General features: G+C 40.3%; 3 protein-coding genes across 4 annotated transcripts in view; 1 reads left to right on the top strand and 2 right to left on the bottom strand.

The window, feature by feature from the left end:
* The window catches only part of axdnd1 (axonemal dynein light chain domain containing 1), an 82,889-nt gene extending 74,176 nt beyond the window's left edge, over positions 1-8,713 (bottom strand). For both annotated transcript variants that reach the window (XM_039767804.1, XM_039767803.1), the window contains exons 1-2: positions 8,651-8,713; positions 2,411-2,551 (exon numbers count right to left, since the gene is read on the bottom strand). In XM_039767804.1, the coding sequence (XP_039623738.1) occupies positions 2,411-2,551; positions 8,651-8,654 (145 nt within the window). In that variant the 5' untranslated portion in view covers positions 8,655-8,713. The remainder of the gene's footprint in view (positions 1-2,410; positions 2,552-8,650) is intronic.
* A 2,205-nt stretch (positions 8,714-10,918) lies between these two features.
* Positions 10,919-11,385, top strand: LOC120536324 (histone H2B 8-like). Its single transcript, XM_039764649.1, has one exon. It carries the CDS (start codon positions 10,962-10,964, stop codon positions 11,337-11,339), a length of 378 nt encoding a protein of 125 aa, XP_039620583.1. The 5' UTR covers positions 10,919-10,961; the 3' UTR covers positions 11,340-11,385.
* A 575-nt stretch (positions 11,386-11,960) lies between these two features.
* Positions 11,961-12,272, bottom strand: LOC120538320 (histone H4). The gene has a single exon (XM_039767782.1). It carries the CDS (start codon positions 12,270-12,272, stop codon positions 11,961-11,963), a length of 312 nt encoding a protein of 103 aa, XP_039623716.1.
* Positions 12,273-22,193: the final 9,921 nt, after the last annotated feature.

Genomic DNA, 22,193 nt, shown 5'->3' with positions numbered 1-22,193 from the left:
GCATGGGAGGCAGCTAAAGGGCTTGAGTGAAGGCAGTTCTGAGGCATGCCGGGATGTGGCAGAGTGCACTGACTCTTTTTCTCACTTCCCTGTAGACCATTCCTGGAAGACTCCACCTGGCTCTCTTGACATCACTTCCGGGCCCGAACCAATGGAAACAGACCTTACCACCTCCGGCCCCCCTGATGTCACGTCTGGGCCTGATCCAATGAATGATGAACACATGCCCGATCCTTATGACCTCACTTCCTGTCTTCCCCTTTAAAAGCCTGCCCTTTTTCCCTTTTCCCTCAGTCTTGTCTTAGACTCGTTGTATGCACTTCAGTGCTGTATCTTTATACAAAGAACGACTTTGGAGCCGGGATACGAGATTATACGGGTGGCTGCCCCAAACCTTTTTTTAAGTATGTCTCAACTTTATGACTATATTATGATTATATATATATATGTATATAGTGGCACCCGGCCGGGGCTCAGAGGGCTTGTACCTCCTCCAGACCGCGAGGGGGCATCCGCCCTGGTTATGTTGGGGGCCACGGGTAAAGGGCTTGGAAGCCCAGCCCTGTAGGGACCCGTGGCCACCGCCAGGCGGCGCCCCGGTGCCTGAATATCCCTGGAGCCCAGCACTTCCACCAGGATATATATTGTGACGGACAGCCGGGTCCCATGCCCGGCCGGGACGCCCCTCTTATGTATATTCCGGGGGAGCCACCATGGACACTTCAGTACCTCCCCCGGGACGCTTGGTGGCAGCCTCCATGGCGGACGTTGATTCCCCAACCACCCGCAGGGCTCCATGGGAGATGGAGTCCTCCACAGCCTGGTTGGGGGCTCGGGTGGCCACTAGGAGGAGCTGTATGGATTCCGCAGCCTGGCTGCTTGAATTCTCAGCCCCACCCGGAAGGGCAATTAGGACCAGGTGGTCAACCAGCTGGAACTCTTCTGGGTGGGGTATAAAAAGGGCCAGCCACCTCCACTCGAGGCCAGAATCGGGAGGAAGAGGACGAGGCTGCCTGGGAGGAGTGGTGGAGCAGGAAAGTGGTTTGTGTGGGTTTATTTGTGCTTGGACTGTGTTGGGCCTGTGGGACACGGGGAAGATGTGTGCCCACGGCTGAAGAAATAAAAATAAAGAACCCTTGAGTGTGAACATGTGTCTTTGCGTAGTCTCTGCCGGGTCGGGCGCTATATAGCGCCTTTTCACTATATATATATATATATATATATATATATATATATATATATATATATATATATATATATATATATATATATATATATATATATATATACACACACACACACATTTTCTATGTGCGAAATTTGCATTTTTGGTTATTGTTTTATTTAATATATTTATCCACTTATTTTTACATATCTGCTTTTGTGTGCTTATGTTTAAACAGTCGATTGTGGGGAAATTTTTATTTGTTAGAGGTAAGGCTTGGTATTTATAGATTAGCCTCAGTAATTTATCCAGGCCACAGGTCTTGGAAGTGTAAGGGGTCGGCCGTTACAAAGTGGCCTGGAATCCCACACTGCCATCGTAAATAGTCATGGGATGACACCATGTTGACACATGATCACATAGTGGCAAACAACGTTGGTGACATATAGAGTATGGCCACAACTACAAAGGCATCACAAAATGGCATCAATAGCGGTAAAAAAAAAAAATGGCAGTGATCAGACATCAAAAGTTAAAAATAGCTAGCAGCGAGAAAAACAAATATGCCATACATGTTGAAACTGCAAAATATGGCTTATAAAAATTCATGACAGGTTGCTCCACAGATTCAAATGCTTGCAAGTTTCATTGTTGATTAGACCAAGAAATATATTCTGGCTATCACTGCTGTTATGTTTACAGCAAACATTTACTTAACTAAAACTTTTATCCAAAGGCATTTTTAAACTTTATTAATACAAGAGGACCAATGGCATCTTAAGTGACCGCTTCAAGGTTACACAATGATTGTATGATTTACATTCTCAATTTTATCAAAAAAGGAGGATCTTTCTTTTGAAGATGTAATTTTGTAGATCACATTTTAAACAAATTACACAGTACAAGATGCTGTAAATAACAAGCGTCACATTTTTAACTGTAATAATGATGAACAGATGCATACACATTCAAATTTCTACATACTGAGCATTCCGTGTGAACTGAATTCCTGACAGTCTGATAGGCTTATTGAATTTTATTATAAACCAAATTATTCTGATAATTTCTTTAAAATAAAATATGTTCCTGCTCAGAAGAAAAAAATAATTATTAACATCTAAATAATCAATACTGCCAGTATAATTTCAGACAAATCGTGAAGAAATTCTCATTTAGTATTTGTAATGCAGTTTGTTTCTCTTAAAACTGAATCTTTTATCCATATTTTATACAGTAAATTGTCACCTGTTGCTACAGCTACAGTAGAGATTCCCGACTGCACAAGTTGGCTCTCTCTGATTTCCGACTGTAGGGTGTCCTGCAAGGCGTTCTCCTGCATGTCAGTCACTGATGTCCCAGAGGTATCCACTGGGCTACGCATTAAAGCTAAAAATGAATCCACAAAGACAACACACAATTAAAATTGCAGCAGTTTCACACCATGTGAAATATCTTTAACCAAGTCATCACGTGTACATTTCACAGCGGGTTTTCAAAAGGACAGCAGTAAAAGGAATCATGCAACTGATTCTCAAATGTTTGAATATGTAGAAATTTTGTTTGTATTTTTTGCATCACTGTCTGGTATGGCAACTGCAACATATCTGACCGCAAGTGCATGAAATGGATAGTGAAGACAGCAGAGAACATTACTGGGGTGCTGCTCCCTTCACTACTGGACATATTTTACAAACGCAGTGTCTGCAGCATTGTGCAGGACCCCTTACACCCCTCACATGGACTTTTCACGATTCTGCCATCCAAGAGAAGATACTGCAGCATCAGAGCCAGATCTGCCAGGCTGCAGGAGAGTTTTTACCCCCAAGCTGTCAGACTCCTTAACACCAGGCTGCCCCCTGGGACCTTCCACACGGCCTCAACCACCTCTAAAAACAGAACTTTTATACATGCAGGCCACTTTCCTGTAAAGACGAGTGTGCATGTAGAGAAGAACTGAAAACCTCATGCTGACCTTTCAGAATTTTGCACACTGCACTTTGCCATTCCTTGATATTCTTCTGCTATGAAACATTCTGACATGTCATCGTTTACACGTCTTAAACAACTATTATCATACACTGTATTTTCTATATCTATTATTTATGTATTATATTACATATTTATTCACTATATTTATGTATCTAGATTGCATAATACCATACATTGCATCAATGTTCATATTGCTTACTACACGTCAATATTGCTGCCACTTCTTTGTCTTGTCTTTGCACAATGTCTTACTTTGTTTGTGTTTTAATTTTAAATTTTAATTTCTAATCCATCCATCCATTATCCAACCTGTTATATCCTAACTACAGGGTCACAGGAGCCAATTCCAGACAACACAGGGCACAAGGCAGGAAACAAATTCCGGACAGGGTACCAGCCCACCGCAGGGTATGCACACACAAACTAGGGACAATTTAGAATGGCCAATGTACCTAACTTGCATGTCTTTGGACTGTAGGAGGAAACCGGAGTACCCGGGGGAACCCCACGAGAACTGGCAAACTCCACACAGGGAGGACCCGGGAAGCGAACCCGGGTCTCCTAACTGCGAGGCAGCAGTGCTACCCACTGCGCCACCATTCCGCCACCATTTTTTTTTTAATTCTAATTTTTTATTTGCACTTCATGTTGTTACACTGTGGACCCTGAATTTCGCAATTTTGTCTGTCTGTATACTTCTATATGGGCGAGATGACAATAAAGTTCGCTTTGACTTTATAGTTTATTACCAACATTAATCTAATGCTAATGACCATTTTAGATTTATCTACATGACAATTACTTCTTTATTAACAAAATCCATCCTCCATTTTCTGAGCCATTTGTCAGATGGAGGAATTTGAGAAGCCAAAGACTTATCCGGATTTCAGCAGAAGAAAGGAAGAGGCCAACCCTAAATGACGCATCAGTAAAATTCTGTCATATACTTTCATATTTGCATTTACCTGTAAGGTTTCTTTCTTAATTACTAAATACAGAAAGATACATTGATCAGTACATTTTCTAGCCTGGTTTGTTTAACTTTAAAAATGACTTCACTTATTATTAATGACACGTAACACACATGTGTAGAGTCAGCGAAACTATGAAAAATAAAACTAGCAATACATTGATTGCTGGCCAAGAGTAGAAAAGATAACTGTGTTAAAGAAATACTAAAAATGTTTGTAGTGTAAATGAATGAAAAGAAAAAAAAAAAGTATGATATAATGGAACATAATGGCAACCGATGCTGTACAATGACAAACAGTATGAAAAACATCCATGGAAAAAGGGTGCTGCTGTCAGAAGAAAGAGTGCACATCATAAACTGGAAACTAAAGCCTCATGGGAATGACTTCTTGAACTGAAGACCCGCCTCTCTCACTCATTTGCTGAATAAGAGTCCCGTCTTCAGTTCAAAAAGTGACTTCCATAAGGCTTCCTGTTTATGATGTGCACTGATTTTTCCAGAAAAATCTATTTAACAATATTTTAGCTAAAAATCATGCGTTTTGCAACCTTCTGAGCATACAACTGGATAACTGACATATGGATTATGCCACATGAGTAATGGGAGATTTTTTTTTTTCAGAAATGTTTTTCACATTGTTTGTCATTGTACAGCTTTGGTCACTATTGGCTTATATTATGTCATAAACTGTTCTTCCTCTCCATTGTCCATGAAAGTATGAGAATAATTCCTGGCATCTACTACAAATTGCATGGGGTTACCAATGTATGTAATGTATTTTTGGGTAGATTATTCTTTTAAATTCTGTACAACAGCATGCATTCACTAGTCTGATTTGGTGTGACTTGGTCTAAGATTAGTAAAACTATTATTTGTTTATTTTTCATATTTCCTTTTAAATCAGATATGCTAATAATTAGTAACGAAGCAGACTTACAAAGTCTGCCATTTACCATTACAGCATATCTAGGTTATAAAATCAATACTTGTGTGACTATTTTATTCTGGAAAATTAAATTATACAGATGTAATATTTGGATAAAAAGGCAAAAGGTTCATTTTTAAGTCTGTTATCACATAATCCAGTGGCAGCTTCCAAGCACAACTACCAATTGTATTCAGAAATAAGCAGGAAAAAGTTTGCCCATTTTATTTCAGGGGTATCAGAATAAGATCCTGGAGGGCCACAGTATCTAATGATTTTCATAACAGCCATTTTCTTAATTAACTGCTGCCAAAAGTAAAGATAAGTGAGTAAGTCAATGTCACATTACACAACTTCTAGTCGTCAGGTATGTCACACATGCCAATAGCTGTTGCTAATCTCATTGCTGGGCCACGTCATATTTACACGACTGGAAATCACTCAGTACATCACATTTAATGTTATTTTCTGAACTTCAAGCACAGTCGTGTTCGCTCCTTTTTCTGACAGCCAATAGCCGGGCTGCCAGATGGGGCTGGTGCTGTATGGAGGGATAACAGAGAAGGCAAGTTCAGCTGCAAAGGTTGACCCGTTTTCTTTTTTTCCATCCAGCCGTGGTGCGTAAATCACAAGACATCAGACAAACGAGCTTGTCTTCCGTTTGTAAGGTCCAAAAACACTCACATTACTCATTGCTGCATTATATGCATTATACCTTTGGATGAGCATTCATTGCTCGTCAGCTCTCATACACACAGAGTGCGCTATAATTACCCGTTTGATTTTGTTAAAGCGAATCATGGACTAGTTGGCGTGAGTCACTGGGCATGTCACATTACATGAGTGTGCCACCAACTACCTCTAACTCGTTAAAATTACGTGAAATGACAGCTACAATTGAAATTCACTGGAAAAGTCAAGTAATGTAGCATGACCGCTAATTTTGATTGATTTCCTTTTTAGGATTCAGAAGCCTTCGCGGTCCAGCTTTTCCTTGACCAGCAACCAAACAGTACTGAGAGGCAAAGGCAGCCCACAGGTGACAGCCTAACCAGATTCCACGTGGCACCTTTTTGGCCATTACACCCATTCTTCTCCATGTTGAGTCCTCAGGGCTCCCAGTGGCTGCAGGCTTTTATTCCAACCAGTTTCTCAATCAGTCAGTCACTGTTACCTCTCACTGATCTCATTGTTTAATTAGCTGACCCCTCTTTTCCTTGTATTTTACATTTAGAAAAGTCCAGTAGTGTCATATTTACACTTACAGGCAAGTAGGACATATTTTATATTTTTATATATTTTTCCCTGTACCTTTTAATGCTAATTATTTTTTAAATCCACTTTTTCTGTGGATTTTGTTTCTTAACTGTATCCAAATATAGACAATTAATGTTCAGTAGAGCAGAAAATGTTTCTGAAAGGATCAGCTAGTTTATTGTTACCTATTTATGTGCTTATCAAATCTTATTATATATATATATATATATATATATATATATATATATATATATATATATATATATACACGCTACCGTGGCTGTCCATTTGTCTGTCATGTATTTTAAATCACCTGTAGCTCGCAAACCGTTTGACCAATTGACCTGAAATTTGGTACACTACGTGATGTCTACTATCTGCTTTCGGTGTGACATTTGACCTCCAAGGTTATTCCTCTTTTTATTTTATTTTATGGCAGAATCAACTCTTGGCAGTGCGCAGCAATGCAGCTGTGCGGCAAATGCATACAGGCGCCGTTCTCATCCTTACCAGCTTCGCCGTCACTTCCCCTACCTCTTCATATCTCAAATCACTCTTGAGGCAGATTGAAGACTTAATTGCCAGCTTAAGTGAAAAATTAAAGAAAACATACTAAATAATTGCAACACAAACACTGACTTAATCTGTTTTGATGCGAAAAGATGCCGCCGGAAGAAGAGAAGCAGTCGCTATGGTGGAGAAAAGAAGAGCTGCTCAGGAAGCAGCAAGCGCATCAACCTCTGAGCAAACAAATGCTAAACGTACGGAGAAAGAGGAGGCAAATAATGAATGCTCAAGTCAAGTGTAATTTGTACAGTGTGCCGTTACTGGTATATAATAAAACACTAAGGTGTTTGTATCCATTCCCTCGGAGACTGAAACGCACGAAGCTGAATAAAGAAGTAGGAAACACGCAGAGAGTCGCCTTCAAAGATGGGTAGTATAGAACTGGGCAGGAGGTGAGCAAGACATTTCAAAAATAAGTAGGCTTTACAGGAATACACTCGAGGGATGGACTACCAAGACATTCAGACACACATGAATACTGAGGAAAGGTTCTGGAGGTACATGTAGCATAAGAGGAGGAGGTTGAGAGCATACGCCGATTACAGTGTGTCACCGCACTCATCACATGACAAACCACAGTGATTGGGATCCAAGTGAAGCCGTGCAATGGGTGACACCTCACAACAACACTGGAAGATAACAAATATTTAAGATTACTTAATTTCCTGTCCTTGACAGGTACTGTAGCTAGTTAATAAATAATTGTCCAAATAACCAGGACATTAAAAAATATTGAAAAGAAAAGAAAAACAATGTATTCTTACCCATCAAACACACATAAATCCCTGCTTCATTCAGTAAAAAATATAGCATGATCAGTTTTTCCATGTCGGGATGGATGCAAAGAATATAGAAACCGTGAAACAATAGCTTGTTTACTTAAGATAGGATTTAAATAAAGAGCAGAGATGGGTTTGGACAAAAACCTGCAGCCACACAGAGGAGGGGTGCGGGGCCTGGTTGAAACTTGAGAACCGCTGCATTATAAAATATCTGTTTCAAATAATACTTGTAAAGAAAACAAAGTGAAGGTCTGAGAAATGTTCATCTGCTTTGGTCCACAAGACATTCCAAAGGTGTTCACAGAGAATAAGAAAACTAATACTGCTGGAAATGTCTGGCTCTAATAAGCTGTCAAATGAAATTGTATGTTTTAATAACAGCAAAAATAGTATTGTAATCAAAACATTATTTGGAACTAAAATGGTGGGCCACCAGGAACGAAGTTAAGAGTCCACTGAGTTAACTGCTCTGTTGGACTGGGGTAACATCTCATTATCGTTTGTAAAAACAAGAAATAATTAATAGTTATGAATCTCTAAAAGACAAATCTGTTAAAGGTAAGGCACATTAGTACACTTCATTAATTGGAGTAATAGTTAAGGAAGTGGCTGAAACGATCTGCGTTTGCAACCCCCCATTTAACCTGAACATCGCGTTTAACAAATGAAGTTTTAAATGCTGAAAGGAAAGCCACAAGCAGCGACAACGCGCTTTGAAATACTTCGTGTCGCTGTATAAACAATCTGCTTACAAAACTTTTCAAATGCTATTTCAATTCGACGTGTAGCACCCCTGTCGACCCTTCTTGCAGTTCTACTGGCTTGAAAAAAAAATCCCAAAGACAAGACGGGCAGGTGCGAGTCACGACCAGCGTGTACGTGGTCGGTGCAAACGCCCGAACGAACTCTGCTGTCGGCTAAATGGTACGTCGCATACCCCGCTAGTGCATTAACAAACCGAGTGATTTTTGTTGCTAAACGTTACACTTTACCCATTTTGTGAGTCCTTTTTTGCGCGTCCTGCGCTGCTGAGTGGGCGACACTTCCTGTTCGCAAGAGTGCGGCGCGTAGTAACCATGGAAACGGACGCCGCCGACGTTCCTTTATGCGCGCGGCCGCCTTTTTTTACTTTGGCTGGGCTGGCGGGAGGTTAAGTCTGTAAAGAGCAGGTTAGCAGCCTGCGGGATTTGGATATTCCCAAATTCTTACTTAATGGATAATCCATCTCTGTAAGATAGCTATATGTACATTTAGAGTAAGCAGTAGTTAAAGTAAGTATTATTTTCTAGATTTTTTAATAGCAGCAACAATGAAAAATATCCTTCTTTGCAGTGGGTGAGGTTAGTGGCCTCACCTTTAACCATCAAACCTTAAAAGCTGCTCCCTCTGACGAATGGTCAGCAACTCGCATAACTTTTCTGCTCACCAGTATTTTTATTTACAAAACGTAGGGCACATTCGTAGCACTAAAATTTGAACTAGTTTCTTAAATCTCAGACTAAGCGTTGTATGGATTTTCTTCACGTACTTCACTTTTCCTCCTACACCCCCAAACACCTGCATATTAGCTGGACTGGCACCCCAAAAGCGGGCCTCTGTTGGGAGTGAATGTGGGTGTGCACATGTGTACCCTCCAATGGACAGGTGGTCTATCCAGGCTGCTGCCCTGTGCCTTCTGCTGCATTGGTGGGCTTTAGCATACATTAATATTGTTTGGTGACTCTAAATCATTTTAGAATTAGTCCATCCAGCAATGGGCTTGAGCCCCATCAAGTGTCAAATGAGTGTAGCTGCAGCCCACAATATCAATGACACCAGTCATGTAACATCCACAACTTCACATAATGCCAACTAAGTGTCTGTTGACTCCAACCAGGGGTGTAACACAGAGCTCTGGGCCCTATGCATAAGCAGTCTCTGTGGACCCCTTCATCTTGAAAAAACGAATTTTTCATTCTAGGCTTCATTCATGGCCCCCCTACCCAGTAGGCCTCTGGGTAATCATTACTCGCACCCCCAACCCCCCACTACAATGCCAATGCTCCAACAGAGTCAAGCTGCATACCTCCAGAGTTCCATCCTATTGAGTGGGTTGTCACCTCACATTTTGTTAGAGAAGATATGCAGTAGACCGAGATACATTACGGTTAATATTTGGGTTGTGGGAGGGTCATCAGACTCAGATAAGTAAAGGTGTTTCGTGATGATGTGGGTGTTATGTGACTGACATAATAGGTATTGTGGACTGCAGTTCCACCTAATATCATCCACCTGCAGAGCCACAGCACCATACGTCACCACAGGTCTAGGCCAGCAGTTTCAGGACGGAAGTGATGTGACCATTTGTAGGCAAGTACAAAGCAAATTGAAAGATGGCAGGAAGCAGTATGGTATTTTCGTTGTTATTACTATTACTATGACCTATTAGTATTATTGGTATTATGATTATAAAAAGCGTGCAGTTTGCAAAACGTTTTTCCAAAAAGGTTGAAAAGTTAATGGAACGTTACGTGTATGTTATGTTTATTGTTTGGCTAGCGAAGGTAATTGATAATGACTGTAACACTACTTACAGTGTTGTTCAGTTTGGCGATAGGTGCATCACAAACATGTATGTAAATCTGTTGGAATGACAAATGCAATGTATTTTATAATTACAAATGTTAGCGTTGCACAATCTGCTGAAATGACAGAGACATAACAACCAGAAAGACAAACTTTATCCTTTTATTAGGGTGGATGCACAACCCTCATGAATTTCCCATTATGGGATAAAAGTAAAATTGAGTTGAGTGATGCTCAGTTTTACAGGGCATGAGGCACAGGTGGCTTAATTGCTCACCTTCGTATCAGAAACACAGTCCTTGAGTCTCACACAGCATAATCGCTTTGACGTACTGATTACCTACCGAGCAATCCCCCATCGTTCCTGCGAATTTAAACTCTCACGATGATATGGAAGTTACTTTGTTTCGTCTCATTTGATGATCTGATAACATGCATATTATCCGCCACAAATATTATTATTCTAAACTTCTTTGAAATAATGATTGTGTGGTGTTAGGAAAAAAAAAACACCTTGGGATGCACTTTTGAAAACAGACAGCCTAGCGCAAAAGAGCATGCGCGAATGTTATCACATTCAAAACGCAACGGTCGTGCCTGAAAGGAGGGAAACGTCTACTCGCTCTTCATTGGTGGCTACGCCTCACGGCGCGGCGAAGGTTATTTGCATGAGCGGCTTTAAAAGCAGAAAACCGGTAAATTTCTACATTTAGTGTTTTGTCATTATAAGCAGTAACTATGCCTGAACCAAAAGGCGCTCCTGCAGCCAAGAAGGGCTCAAAGAAAGCTGTTTCTAAGAGCCAAGCCAAGGGTGGGAAGAAACGCAGAAAGACCAGGAAAGAAAGCTATTCTATCTACGTGTACAAGGTACTGAAGCAAGTTCACCCCGATACGGGTATCTCCTCCAAGGCGATGGGAATCATGAATTCCTTTGTGAATGATATCTTTGAGCGTATCGCCGGAGAGGCTTCTCGCCTTGCGCATTACAACAAGCGCTCCACCATTTCTTCCCGGGAGATCCAGACTGCTGTGAGGCTACTGCTGCCAGGAGAGCTTGCAAAGCACGCCGTGTCGGAAGGCACCAAGGCAGTCACCAAGTATACCAGCTCCAAGTAGACTACAAAACTCCTGCTTGAAACCAACGGCTCTTTTCAGAGCCACATACGCAATCCGAAAGAGAGCTCCATTAACCTGAAATAACGATTTCTACGGTAGTTCTAGCATACGTGGGTCTTGGCTTGCACTACATCTGCGCCCACGGATTTGCAGATAACACAAGTGGCGGGAATAAGGATTTCCAGGCACTATTGGGGAGACTGGTGCACATCTTGAAACGTGTTCAGTTACATGCTACTCGTATGTGCTTAACCATAGGTCAATAAGGACTAATTATGGAACTTCCAGGACTGGAATTAACTCTACCTTACGGATAGAACGCATATTATTGCTTCAACTCCAAACCACTGAAACTAGACGTTGCCAGTATACTTAAGCCCATTATAAACTAAATAGGAAACTAAGCTGCTATACACCATTTACCTAAACTGCTCGAATGTGTCCTTAACACTCGAAACATGCACTGCTCGAAAGATTTGGAAGAAGAAAATCCGCGCTAACGAACACGTTCCGATCAAACCAGCATATGATGGATCACAAAGAAAGCTCTCCATGTGGAATATGTGGGTGGCTCTGAAAAGAGCCTTTGGGTATTCGGTCTCAAAACGTAAATCCAGTCAGTTAACCTCCGAAGCCATACAGAGTGCGACCCTGTCTCTTCAAAGCGTATACCACATCCATAGCCGTCACAGTCTTTCTCTTGGCATGCTCGGTGTAGGTGACCGCGTCACGGATAACGTTTTCAAGAAACACTTTAAGAACCCCACGAGTTTCTTCATAGATCAGACCAGAAATTCGCTTCACACCACCTCTACGAGCCAGGCGACGAATAGCTGGCTTGGTAATTCCTTGGATGTTATCGCGCAACACTTTACGATGACGCTTTGCGCCACCCTTACCGAGACCCTTTCCACCTTTGCCTCTTCCTGACATATTCACAGTTACAAGTTACAACAACTGTTGATCGAAGCGACTGCGCTCTAACTCTATATAAAAGCGACGACGACCTGTTTGAACACAGCAGAGAAAACGTATACGCGGGCTTTTAGGAAATCGCGTTTTGAAATCACTTTAAAACTGCCGAGCTCGAGTCACACGAACGAATAGGCTAATTGAGAAGCTGTTAAATTAATGCCTATGATTTCTCGAACTTTATCTGTTTGTTTTTTTTTTTTTGCCGGTATGAATGTAATTCAATCTTTATCAACCGTTTGAACAGACAGTGACTTCGAGTTGGTTTAATATGTGCACAGTGATTTTCTTACCCGCCCCATCCCCTTTTTTGATAAGAAAATAAAATTTCCCAAAAGCATATTCTTACATATCCACGTACACTCCGCATGTCCTTTAAAATTACGTGAACATGTGCAAGTTTTTTTATTAAAGTCTTCTTTTACTTTGATGAGGCTGGATTTCTTCATGAAAATACAGAAATTGACTGATTTCTAAGGACATGACAGCCTTTTTCACAGCACTTGCTGAGTCTGTAAACTATCAGGCTCTATTAGATGTACCTCGCACGACAGATTAATAGTACTGGCCGAATGTTTGGCAGAGAAATGCAGAATGAGATTGTGCTTCATTAAACGTATCCTCCGACGAGGAACTGGGTGAAAAGAGTAGTGTAACAAGGTCTCTTTTCTAAGATGGATGGAATCCTTTTAAGGAACAAAAAGAACTGGATGGAAGCAAATTTTTGTTTCAAAATAAATAAAACTGTATCCTCTGTAGCTGCTTGCACATGATGGGGCCTGTAACAACCTTGCTTCCTCTCACATATCCTCCCAGATCTGGAATTCTTAACTTTATTAATACTATTTTCTAACACATTACAATTTAATAGGGAAATGAACATTGCAAGTCTAAATGTAGGTATATTCTTATTCCCATTCTAATATAATTAACATTTACCCCTCTAATTTAATTCTCAAGTGAGAACATAACTTTACAGTAGAATGCACATGTGGCCGCATGGTGGAAGTGACTGCTAAAATAATGAATTAATCTTCCATTTATTATATTAATAAAAGCAATCGCAAGTGTGTCTTTTTCCATTTATTGTTGCCTAGTCCTTTACAGAACAGAGAGAGCGTGATCTTCTTCTGTCTTCCCCTAATCCAGGGGTGTCGAATTCTGGTCCTGGAGGGCCACAATGGCTACAGGTTTTAATTCTAATCACCTTCTTAATTAGAGACCTGTTTTTGCTACTAGTTAACTTTTTTTGCCTTATTTTTAATTAACTCGACTCAGACCCCTTAGTTCCTTCTATTTCTTTAATTAGCAGCCAAACTATAATGAGACACAAAATGAGCAAATAGGTGACCAGCTAACCACATTATCTGAACATCAAGAAAGGTGAGGATTTCGGTAAGGTTGATCTCTCAGGTCAATAATCTGAAACAGAAAATCAACAGTTTGAGAAATGAGAAAAGCTGCATGCCATGGAATTAAGTAACGGGTTTAATTAACAGCAAGAATTGGTTTCTCATTAAAAAATTGGTTGGAGTGAAATTGGTTGGAGTTTGAAACCCCAGTTTAGCTGGTCATCTGTTGGCTCGTTTCACGTCTCATTTCTGTTTGGCTGCCATTTAATGAAGAAAAGAATCAATTCAGAGGAGTGAATCCTTAAAACAGGGCAATTAAAATGAAGGGCAAAGGAATTAATTAGCAGTGAAAACTGGTCACTGATTAGGGAAAGGATCAGATCTGAGTGCTGCATTTGACACCATTGATCACAACATTCTTAGAAATCGCCTTAGTCAATGGGTGGGCCTCTCTGGCAGGGTCTTAAATTGGTTTGACTCCTACCTGGCAGGGAGAAAATTCTTTGTGAGTTGTGGTAATCAAATCTCAAAGACACATGATATCCGATATGGTGTTCCACAAGGCTCTATCCTGTGTCCGCTGCTGTTCTCAATCTACATGCTTCGGTTAGGTCAGATTATCTCAGGGCACAACGTGAGCTACCACAGCTATGCTGATGACACACAGCTGTACTTATCTATAGCACCTGATGACTCCGACTCTTTCGATACACTAACACAATGTCTTACTGGTATTTCTGAATGGATGAATAGTAATTTTCTCAAACTAAATAAAGAGAAAACTGAAATTTTGGTAATTGGCAATAATGGATTCAGCGAGGTTATCAGAAATAAACTTAATGCACTAGGATTAGTAGTTAAGACGGAAGTAAAAAATTTAGGGGTAACCGTTGACTGTAATCTGAATTTTAAATCGCATATTCATCAGACCACTAGGACAGCATTTTTTCATTTAAGAAACATAGCTAAAGTTAGACCTCTTATATCATTGAAAGATGCTGAGAAATTAATTCACGCTTTTGTTTTCAGTAGACTAGATTACTGTAACGCACTCCTCTCAGGACTACCCAAAAGACATAAATCATTTGCAACGAGTGCAGAATGCAGCTGCTAGAATCCTAACTGGGAAAAGAAAATCCGAACACATTTCTCCAGTTTTGATGTCACTACACTGGTTGCCTGTGTCATTCAGGATTGACTTTAAAATACTGCTTATGGTTTATAAAGCCTTAAATAATCTTAAATAATCTCACCTCATCGTATATATCGGAATGTCTGACACGTTATATTCCAAATCGTAACCTTAGATCTTCAAATGAGTGTCTCCTTATAATTCCAAAAGCTAAATTTAAAAGAAGTGGTGAGGCGGCCTTCTGCTGCTATGCACCTAAAATCTGGAATAGCCTGCCAATAGGAATTCGCCAGGCTGATACAGTAGAGCACTTTAAAACACTGCTGAAAACACATTACTTTAACATGGCCTTTCTATAACTTCACTTTAACATAATCCTGATACTCTGTATGTTCAATTATTCATAATAACTATTCATGGTGGCTCTAAAATCCGTACTGACCCCTACTCTCTCTTCTGTTTCTTTTTCCGGTTTCTTTGTGGTGGAGGCCTGCGCCACCACCACCTACTCAAAGCATCATGATACACCAACATTGATGGACTGAAAGCCAGAAGTCTACGTGACCATCATCATCAGGTCCTTCCATGAAAATATGATGATTTATGTTAGGTAGAATGCCCAGAGGGGACTGGGCGGTCTATTGGTCTGGAACCCCTACAGATTTTATTTTTTTCTCCAGCCTTTGGAGTTTTTTGTTTTTCTGTCCACCCTGGCCATCGGACCTTACTCTTATTCTATGTTAATTAATGTTGACTTATGTTTATCTTTTATTGTGTCTTCTATTTCTCTATTCATTTTGTAAAGCACTTTGAGCTACATTTTTTTTGTATGAATATGTGCTATATAAATAAATGTTGATTGATTGATTGATTGATTGATTGATTGATTGATTGAGAAAGAAAACCTGCAGCCACTATGGTCCTCCAGGCCTGGAGTTCGACATCCATGCCCTAATCCAGGGGTCCTCAATCCCAGTCCTGGAGAGCCGCAGTGGCTGCAGGTTTTTGTTCTGACCTGGTTGCTTAATTAGAAAGCAATTCTTGCCAATAAAGCACTAACAAGCTATGAAATTAAATTAACTCTGCTAGGTCAGGTCATTCTCATATCCTAGATTTTCTTTCCCTTTCTATCATGCAAATGATTTGAAGGCTAAAATGGACGAGTCCTTCACTTTTTTCTCTTCATTTTTCTTCCAAGTATTTAATTAAACCCAATAGTGCAGATAAATACACACAGGTGTAAATGTAAATAAGCTAAATGGAGAAATGCTGCTCTCTCTTGTCATTTGCATGTTATTGATAATAAGGAGCAATTAAAATAGCTGTTTAAGACAAAATTAAGCAATAAGGGCTCAAAATCACTAAAGTGAAGCAGAAGTGTTACTTTAGCAATAAGTGCTTTTTATTAAGCAACTGGGTTGGAGCAAAAACCTGCAGCCACTGCGGCTCTCCAGGACCGTGATTGAGGACCCCTGACCTAATCCATCAACATCACACCCATTCGGCTCAGACTGGCCATAGTATGTTTGGCATTGTCGCTTTATTCTTATGCTTTTGCTCATCTCGCCACACAGCTGAGTGTCAAGATTTCCATCCAAACCCCACAACATCAACTATAGGGTTCAACAAAGAGGGGAAGGGACTTGAAAAGTATGCTCCACATTACAGTTTGGATATTAAGAATCGGTCTTTGACAAGCCTTTATTATATGGTGTTTTTTTTACATATTTTATGCTTTACGTTTCCTGAAGTCTTAAAGCAGTGGAAAACAAAAAGAGAACTAACTGCAGTAGTCTGGCACATATGCAGGTTTTTCAGGAAGAGTCCTTCATGCTAGCACATTGTCTTTCATATGGATGCTCTCTAAAGTAGAATACATTTAGCTAGTTATTCTTAGAATGACATGAGTATTTTCAAGTGAAAAATAATTTTCCCATATACCCTTCATACTTGGAGTACAAGCAGGTTACAAGCAGCTCACTCTGGGCCACACAGTGAGCCGAAGATAAGGACTGAGCTGGAATTCTTGTGCCTAAAAGCTGAGTACCTTAGCCATTTCAATACAGCGCTGACTGCTCTCTGTGCTTCACATCCTCATCACAGTAGAAACATAACCACTTTTGACAAAGAAAATAACAAAAACAAAACTCCTCTAATAACAGCAGAACATGTAGTGGTTGTTTCTTTCCCTGAGGAAAATGGGTTGTAATCATTCATTACCTTTGGGCATATAATCCATATATACATGAACTCCAGTAGAACTGGTGGGATCTTTAAGACTTTTTTCTACAAGTACCACACAAATTATTCTCACTTTTTTTGTAATAAGTGGAATGCTGCATCCAATTAGTTAATTTCATTCACTTCTCCATTAGTGCTTAATTTCTTTCTAAATATTCACTGTTATTTTGCAGTTCTCTTAAGCTGTACATGGAGAGTAGATCAATGTATAGTATGAGATTGAAGAAAGAGAGCACACATTTCATTCATTGAAATTTTTAATGTGTTCTCTGGTTGTGGGCAGTAGTTTCACCAGTCTCTGTTTCTGAGTGCAAGTGTACTGTAATATTTCACTGTTATTTGTGGCCTGGACAAGGATATTGAATGCAAAAATGATAAAAGAATAGAACTAGAGATATCTTTCTTTATGTGGCTGGTGCAAATACTTTCCATGGTGGATAGTAATACAAAGGAAACAATGACAAGCAGTCAAATTTTGGAAGTCAACAAGAAGGAAGTAGAAGATCATCAAACTATATTTTCCGTGATCATTTCTCCTTTTCTCTTCAGGGACAAATAGCAGGTAGTTTCCACAGCCATTCCTGTGACATTCATGAAACATGGATCATTTGAGTGGCAGCAACATATATTAGTTCCATAGTACACACTCATAGTATACAGTTCTTTAGAGAGAGAAGAGAGAAGTTAGGAGCATTCACTGATACAACACATTGCCGCACCCACCACATGACAAATCAATTCACGATCCCAGATTAGACCCCGAGTGCAGCCGTGCAACAAGTGACACCTCAGCATCACACTCGTTCAGATGGAATGTAACAGTGTGAGCTTTTTTATGGTGGCTGGAGTGCCAATTCTGCCACAAACCCTAGGTTTTCCCTGCAGGTTGGAGGGCCCACTTGCAGGGCTGGATGCAGATGAACATTATACCCAGGACGGAGCAATTGCAGGTGAAGGGCCTTGCTCAAGGGCCCAATGAAGTAGAGTCACTTGGAGCACTTTTTTATGGGATTTGAACCACAACCTTCCGATTACCATTGCAGATCCCTACCTCAGAGCCACCACTTCACCCATGGATCTTTAGAGTTTAGTCTTTAGAGTTGAGAAAATAAATATAAGATATTCAACATATTGAGGTTGGGCCATAAAGGCCAGGTCATTTACCAAAATGTACTAAACAGCTGGTCTAGGCCCTTCTCTGGGGGGTGGTGGGTGACAAGAAAAACACTTCAGATGATAGTACCTTTTGTCCATAATGAAAGTAACTTTCACTGCTAATCTTTTCCTTCATTTTACAAACCTTTTAATCCAGTTTGAGGTCACTGGAGCTGGAAACAGGCCTGGCAGCACTGGTCACAAAGGATGATCCCTTGGTGGGGAGAAAGTTTGTACAGTTTGGAGACGCTGATGAACCTAACACAGATGAGGGAAACGAAATGGCACACTCAGAGAAAAACACACAACTCCATTCAGCTCTCCTGTCTGGGTTTTGAATCCACCCATGTGCCTGGAGCTGAATGTCATCAAGTACTAATTATTGTGCCCCCAAAATGTGTATGTGCTACTAGCTCTGAAGTCCCGTCTAGGGCCTTTTCCAGCTGTGTGCCCAGAGCTAATAAGAAAGGAAATGCCTCCAATCCCATGACCCAGCATTGAAAGGAATGAAAATGTATGTATGTATTTAGTTTACTGCAAATGTGAAATGCAAGAAACACGCACACACACACACACACACAAACACAAAAAAATCTAAACTCTTGTGGGGAAAATGCAACAGAAGCCAGGAGACTGGGCAAGCTCAGGGGTACATTGTGCCCCTACGCAGTGTTGGTTGCAAGCACCCAAGAAGAGACATGCAAAGTAGGGTCCCCCTTGGGGAGATTGGTGCCTTTGTGATCACATATGGGGGTGGGGGGGTCAATGGGAATTTCCGGAAGGGGGACTCATAGAGGGGTTTTGGTGACCCCCTCCCCCCCACACACCCATTGCATTCCACCCCTAGACAATTGTAGAAAATGTAATGCTTCTCTGTGTCTAGAGGTAAACAGAAATTGCTTCAAGGACTGGCATGAAAAATAATTTTGACAGTAAAAGTTTGGTAGTTATATGTACATACTTACTGATTGTTTACTATTTGCTTTAATTATATATATTGTGTATCTATTGTGCAAAACATAATGCTATATAGTGTGTGTATATTTACATATACATATATATACGTATATATATATATATATATACACTGCGGTGGGTTGGCACCCTGCCCAGGATTGGTTCCTGCCTTGTGCCTTGTGTTGGCTGAATTTGGCTCCAGCGGACCCCCGTGACCCTGTGTTCGGATTCAGCGGGTTGGATAATGGATGGATGGATATATATATATATACACTCACCTAAAGGATTATTAGGAACACCTGTTCAATTTCTCATTAATGCAATTATCTAATCAACCAATCACATGGCAGTTGCTTCAATGCATTTAGGGGTGTGGTCCTGGTCAAGACAATCTCCTGAACTCCAAACTGAATGTCAGAATGGGAAAGAAAGGTGATTTAAGCAATTTTGAGCGTGGCATGGTTGTTGGTGCCAGACGGGCCGGTCTGAGTATTTCACAATCTGCTCAGTTACTGGGATTTTCACGCACAACCATTTCTAGGGTTTACAAAGAATGGTGTGAAAAGGGAAAAACATCCAGTATGCGGCAGTCCTGTGGGCGAAAATGCCTTGTTGATGCTAGAGGTCAGAGGAGAATGGGCCGACTGATTCAAGCTGATAGAAGAGCAACTTTGACTGAAATAACCACTCGTTACAACCGAGGTATGCAGCAAAGCATTTGTGAAGCCACAACACGCACAACCTTGAGGCGGATGGGCTACAACAGCAGAAGACCCCACCGGGTACCACTCATCTCCACTACAAATAGGAAAAAGAGGCTACAATTTGCACAAGCTCACCAAAATTGGACAGTTGAAGACTGGAAAAATGTTGCCTGGTCTGATGAGTCTCGATTTCTGCTGAGACATTCAAATGGTAGAGTCAGAATTTGGCGTAAACAGAATGAGAACATGGATCCATCATGCCTTGTTACCAGTGTGCAGGCTGGTGGTGGTGTAATGGTGTGGGGGATGTTTTCTTGGCACACTTTAGGCCCCTTAGTGCCAATTGGGCATCATTTAAATGCCATGGGCTACCTGTCCATCCCTTCATGATCACCATGTACCCATGTACCCATCCTCTGATGGCTACTTCCAGCAGGATAATGCACCATGTCACAAAGCTCAAATCATTTCAAATTGGTTTCTTGAACATGACAATGAGTTCACTGTACTAAAATGGCTCCCACAGTCACCAGATCTCAATCCAATAGAGCATCTTTGGGATGTGGTGGAACGGGAGCTTCGTGCCCTGGATGTGCATCCCACAAATCTCCATCAACTGCAAGATGCTATCCTATCAATATGGGCCAACATTTCTAAAGAATGCTTTCAGCACCTTGTTGAATCAATGCCACGTAGAATTAAGGCAGTTCTGAAGGCGATATATATAGTGTGTGTGTGTGTGTGTGTTTGTGTGTCTGTCTGTCTGTGTTTACATATTTTGTCACATAAGGGCTTCTGAGATTCACAAAAAGACAGCCAGGAGGGAACTTGCATACAAACTTGACTTTATTGTTCAGGTTGAAGAAACTGTATCTGAGCTTTATTCACACCCACAGCAAACTTGACCACTTCTTACTTGTTTTGCTCCACTGACGGATTCTTCAGATTAACAGCACTCGAAGGGATCTCACTCAGAAGTGTCCACTTGAACGAAGCAGAAGCCGAGCTGTGAACCGACAGCACAGGACAGAAAACGACATACGCCCCAAGTAAATGGACTTTAAAGCCTTTTAACACTGTGTGATACCTGAGTAATTGTAGTCGGTGGTTGATCCCACACATGTAAACGTGTAAGCTTCCTGAAAGCGTGTTTCTTTTGTATCTGCCTGCTGTTTGAAAGTATGTTTTCTTAATGATCAGTAGCAATACCACATAACTCAAGAGAGTTGTAGAGATTGATAATTAAGTAAAGAATTGAGTATGTTATAGTTTATTTAAACAGATTTTCTATTTATTTAATTAGACTTTTATTTCCAAGACTGAACGTAAGAAGTTTCTTAACAGAATACTGTACATTCCGTTATTTATGTTAGAGGATTTATTTGGATTTCAATTAGAATTATTTTACACTTAGTTATATGTGATTCAGAGGAAAATATAACTGATAACAGTTTCTGAATAGGGTTGTGTTTCTGTTTAAAAAGTTAACATTTATATCCAGAGCTTGAGAATCACCATAATTCAAAACAAGAAGGAAGGTAGAGTTTATCTTTGTTTATTTGTGGTATATTTATCTCTTTAAGTTCTAACAATGGTGATAATTTGGATAATGATTCTCCGTTGGTTAACATCTGAATAAACTATCAATTAATTAAAAGAACTGTTGTGCATGTCATTACTGGAGGAAGACAGAAAATGTATTATTTATAAGAAATAAAAAAAATAACTGAAACTGCAATGCTTGCTTTGAGAGATTTAAATGCATGAGACTACTTGCACCAAATGGCACGAAGTGTTACCAAAATGGGACGCCTTGTATCAAACAGTGTATCTTTGCAATGCCATAGGATATGAAATCTAAATTTGGTACAATGTTAGCTTGATAGATTGGGACACAAAAGAAAATGAACCCCAGGGTTGTGCATTATAAACTGAACTTGACTATGTACTGTAAAATACAATATTTTAGATAAACGGCCCTAATATGCCAAATGTTTTGTCTGTTATTTTTGGTGTGAAACAAATTGTGGGTCTTGTTCAAAAAGCGAACACCGAATCTTAAAATTGTCCTTCCTGTTGTTTGTTTTAGACTGGCCTTCCCCTAATACAAACCCTGAACTTAAGCTTCATGTGGATAAGGCCAGTTACACCAAGGTCCCTAATTTTAAAATTTAGATGAGGTGTCTAATCTTAAAATAGTATAAGGGTGCCTAATCTTAAAGTTGAACCGCGTTGTATAATGGCTTCCGCTTTTTGAACAAGACCCCAAATTGTTTTTCCTTTGATATAAATACTGTTTTTTTTTTTCTTAATTGGAAGTGTTATACTCACTTCCCTTCAG

Source organism: Polypterus senegalus, chromosome 10 (genome assembly GCF_016835505.1).
Source record: "Polypterus senegalus isolate Bchr_013 chromosome 10, ASM1683550v1, whole genome shotgun sequence".
Taxonomy (NCBI): Eukaryota; Metazoa; Chordata; class Cladistia; order Polypteriformes; family Polypteridae; genus Polypterus; species Polypterus senegalus.
The sequence above is the reverse complement of the archived record's forward strand: the minus strand, read 5'-3'. Positions and strand labels throughout refer to the sequence as shown.